This window comes from Xenopus tropicalis, chromosome 2 (genome assembly GCF_000004195.4).
Source record: "Xenopus tropicalis strain Nigerian chromosome 2, UCB_Xtro_10.0, whole genome shotgun sequence".
Classification (NCBI taxonomy): domain Eukaryota; kingdom Metazoa; phylum Chordata; class Amphibia; order Anura; family Pipidae; genus Xenopus; species Xenopus tropicalis.
The window spans coordinates 176,497,714-176,502,581 of record NC_030678.2 but is presented as its reverse complement, the minus strand read 5'-3'; the positions used below and the strand labels follow the sequence as shown (position 1 = coordinate 176,502,581).

Here is a 4,868-nt window from a genome sequence, read left to right as displayed (position 1 = left end):
GGGGGCAGCTGGTAACATTGAGGGACAGTTGGTAACATTGAGGGACAGCTGGTAATATTGGGGGGCAGCTGGTAACATTGGGGGACAGTTGGTAACATTGAGGGACAGCTGGTAATATTGGGGGACAGCTGGTAACATTGAGGGACAGCTGGTAATATTGGGGGACAGCTGGTAACATTGAGGGATAGTTGGTAACATTGAGGGACAGCTGGTAACATTGGGAGGCAGCTGGTAACATTGGGGGACAGCTGGTAATATTGGGGGACAGCTGGTAACATTGAGGGACAGCTGGTAATATTGGGGGACAGCTGGTAACATTGAGGGATAGTTGGTAACATTGAGGGACAGCTGGTAACATTGGGGGACAGTTGGTAACATTGGGGGTCGGCTGGTAACATTGTGGGACAGCTGGTAACATTGGGAGGCAGCTGGTTACATTGGGGGACAGTTGGTAACATTGAGGGACAGCTGGTAATATTGGGGGACAGCTGGTAACATTGGGGGTTGGCTGGTAACATTGTGGGACAGCTGGTAACATTGGGAGGCAGCTGGTTACATTGGGGGACAGCTGGTAACTTTGGGGGACAGCTGGTAATTTTGGGGGACAGCTGGTAACATTGGGGGACAGCTGGTAACATTGGGGAACAGTTGGTAACATTGAGGGACAGCTGGTAATATTGGGGGACAGCTGGTAACATTGAGGGATAGTTGGTAACATTGAGGGACAGCTGGTAACATTGGGAGGCAGCTGGTAACATTGGGGGGCAGCTGGTAACATTGTGGGACAGCTGGTAACATTGGGGGACAGCTGGTTACATTGGGGGACAGCTGGTAACTTTGGGGGACAGCTGGTAACATTGGGGGGCAGCTGGTAACATTGGGGGCAGCTGGTAACATTGGGGGACAGTTGGTAACATTGAGGGACAGCTGGTAACATTGGGGGGCAGCTGGTAACATTGGGGGGCAGCTGGTAACATTGGGGGGCAGCTGGTAACATTGGGGGACAGCTGGTAACATTGGGGAACAGTTGGTAACATTGAGGGACAGCTGGTAATATTGGGGGACAGCTGGTAACATTGAGGGATAGTTGGTAACATTGAGGGACAGCTGGTAACATTGGGAGGCAGCTGGTAACATTGGGGGGCAGCTGGTAACATTGTGGGACAGCTGGTAACATTGGGGGACAGCTGGTTACATTGGGGGACAGCTGGTAACTTTGGGGGACAGCTGGTAACATTGGGGGGCAGCTGGTAACATTGGGGGGCAGCTGGTAACATTGGGGGACAGTTGGTAACATTGAGGGACAGCTGGTAATGTCGGGGGGCAGCTGGTAACATTGAGGGACAGCTGGTAACATTGGGGGACAGCTGGTAACATTGGGGGGCAGCTGGTAACATTGAGGGACAGCTGGTAATGTCGGGGGGCAGCTGGTAACATTGAGGGACAGCTGGTAATGTCGGGGGGCAGCTGGTAACATTGGGGGACAGCTGGTAACATTGGGGGACAGCTAGTAATGTTGGGGGACAGCTGGTAACATTGGGGGACAGCTGGTAACATTGGGGGACAGCTGGTAACATTGAGGGACAGCTGGTAACATTGGGGGACAGCTGGTAACATTGGGGGGCAGCTGGTAACATTAAGGGACAGCTGGTAATGTTGGGGGACAGCTGGTAACATTGGGGGACAGCTGGTAACATTGAGGGACAGCTGGTAACATTGGGGGACAGCGGGTAACATTGGGGGACAGCTGGTAACATTGGGGGACAGCTAGTAATGTTGGGGGACAGCTGGTAACATTGGGGGACAGCTGGTAACATTGGGGGACAGCTAGTAATGTTGGGGGACAGCTGGTAACATTGGGGGACAGTTGGTAACATTGGGGGACAGCTGGTAACATTGGGGGACAGTTGGTAACATTGGGGGACAGCTGGTAACATTGGGGGACAGCTGGTAACATTGGGGGACAGTTGGTAACATTGGGGGACAGCTGGTAACATTGGGGGACAGCTGGTAACATTGGGGGACAGCAGTAACAGCCAGAAGTTCTGTGGAAAATTTGTATTATTAATATTATTTTATATTAAACATTCTAGGTGACCCAATCAGCAGAGGCTTTACACAGAATACAGTACATTATGGTACAAACAACCTCACACTAATTAATAAAGACTCAATAAATATCATTTCATATATAACAGAATATTGGGGATACCACTTGATTTTCATCATTTATTCCAAACTCTCATTTGTTGAGGAAGCGGCTGATTTTCATCGTCAGAGCCTTTGTCCTTATCCCGTAGATGAAGGGGTTGAGAAGAGGAGGGACGACCAAGCAGGTGGCCGACAGCAGAATTTGCACTCCCAGGGGCAGATCCACGTTCCCCAACCTGTACCTGATAAATATAAACAACACCCCGATAAGGAAAATAGAAAAATTCACCAAATGGGTGACCAGGGTGTGGATGGCCTTTTCATAGGCATGCTGGGAAATCTTCATGCAGATGAGGAATATCCTTATGTAGGAATAGGCGATGACCAATAGGGTGAACACCAAAAACATCATGAACACGGCGGCACCGTAGATATTGTTGATAGACGTGTTGACACAGGACAGTATGAAAAACGACATGTTGTCACAAAATATGTTTCTGATTTGCGACCCACAAAGAGGGAGCCTGGCAGAGAGGACAATTGCCACCAAGTTGGCCGTGAAGGTGAAGGTGAAAGATGCAACGATGAACCTCAGTGTCTTCTCAATGGTCATGATAAGAACGTACTGCAAGGGGTAACAAACGGCCACGTACCGGTCGTAGGCCATTAGGGTAAAAGTGCAGATCTCAAAAAAGGCAAAGAACAAGACACAGAAGGCCTGGCCGAGGCAGGGGGCTCGGGAGATGGTTTTAGATGAAGAGAGAAGGTCAATTATCAGTTTGGGGAAGAAGGTCGAACTTCCCAATATGCCATTGAGGACGAGGGTGCAAATGAGAAGGTACATGGGTTCATGAAGGCTTTCCTCCGTCACAACCACGAGTACGATAATGGAGCTCAGAACCATTATAAATGTGTAGGTAACGAGGCAAACGAGGCAATAAAGGTACCAGAATCCTTCCATCTCCACTAGTCCCAGCAGCACAAAACTGGTGCTCACATTGGATGAGTTTTCCATCATTCTGTTCTAATTCTGTTTGTCTTCACTGATCAGAAGTCATACTCCAAAGAAACAAAGGCAGAGAACGGCCCAACCAGTCTTCTACCAGAACTTCTACTCAATCATTTCCGGCTCTCAAAGAAGCAGAATTCGTTTCCGACAGGAACCTATTAGCAGAGAACAATATGGATTCTTACAGTAGCGAAAGGTCTTCATTTTGTTGCCAATGGAACATATACACACCTTTATATAGGCTCTCGGTGCCACGGGACCTTTCCCTGAGCTTTATTTACTGCAGGATCCCTAAGGAGATACCTGTGTAGTAACCGGAATAAATGAGAAATGACATGGTGCAACAAGTCTAATACTTCATTTATTATGTTATTGCAGATATTCTCATTTCTCTCTGTATTGTGGTGAGTGCTTATTTGTGCCCTGGGTACCCCTGGAACTATAGCGGGGTGACTGTTACCCCAATGTTTCTATATATCTGTAACCTTGTTATGGGCTAAGGGGGCCCAGCCTGAAGGCCAGTTAGGGGGGATTTGGGGTGAGTGCTTATTTGTGCCCTGGGTACCCCTGGAACTATAGCGGGGTGACTGTTACCCCAATGTTTCTATATATCTGTAACCTTGTTATGGGCTAAGGGGGCCCAGCCTGAAGGCCAGTTAGAGGGGGATTTGGGGTGAGTGCTTATTTGTGCCCCTGGTACCCCTGGAACTATAGCGGGGTGACTGTTACCCCAATGTTTCTATATATCTGTAACCTTGTTATGGGCTAAGGGGGCCCAGCCTGAAGGCCAGTTAGGGGGGGATTTGGGGTGAGTGCTTATTTGTGCCCTGGGTACCCCTGGAACTATAGCGGGGTGACTGTTACCCCAATGTTTCTATATATCTGTAACCTTGTTATGGGCTAAGGGGGCCCAGCCTGAAGGCCAGTTAGGGGGGGATTTGGGGTGAGTGCTTATTTGTGCCCTGGGTACCCCTGGAACTATAGCGGGGTGACTGTTACCCCAATGTTTCTATATATCTGTAACCTTGTTATGGGCTAAGGGGGCCCAGCCTGAAGGCCAGTTAGGGGGGGATTTGGGGTGAGTGCTTATTTGTGCCCTGGGTACCCCTGGAACTATAGTGGGGTGACTGTTACCCCAATGTTTCTATATATCTGTAACCTTGTTATGGGCTAAGGGGGCCCAGCCTGAAGGCCAGTTAGGGGGGGATTTGGGGTGAGTGCTTATTTGTGCCCTGGGTACCCCTGGAACTATAGCGGGGTGACTGTTACCCCAATGTTTCTATATATCTGTAACCTTGTTATGGGCTAAGGGGGCCCAGCCTGAAGGCCAGTTAGGGGGGGATTTGGGGTGAGTGCTTATTTGTGCCCTGGGTACCCCTGGAACTATAGCGGGGTGACTGTTACCCCAATGTTTCTATATATCTGTAACCCTGTTATGGGCTAAGGGGGCCCAGCCTGAAGGCCAGTTAGGGGGGGGGATTTGGGGTGAGTGCTTATTTGTGCCCTGGGTACCCCTGGAACTATAGCGGGGTGACTGTTACCCCAATGTTTCTATATAACTAAAACCTTGGTATTAGACGTGCAGACTTTGCCAGTATAAGGGCATCTCTGCAATGTGTCAGCTGGGAAAGGCTTTTCATGGGGTTAGACACAGAAGGAAAATGGAACATCTTTTTAACATTGCTTTGTAGGTATACACAACAGTATA

At 49.3% G+C, this 4,868-nt stretch overlaps 1 protein-coding gene across 1 annotated transcript; it reads right to left on the bottom strand.

The window, feature by feature from the left end:
• Window positions 1-2,242: 2,242 nt before the first annotated feature.
• LOC100489544 (olfactory receptor 52D1) lies at window positions 2,243-3,169 on the bottom strand. Its single transcript, XM_002942325.3, has one exon. It carries the CDS (start codon window positions 3,167-3,169, stop codon window positions 2,243-2,245), a length of 927 nt encoding a protein of 308 aa, XP_002942371.3.
• Between the last annotated feature and the right edge of the window lie 1,699 nt (window positions 3,170-4,868).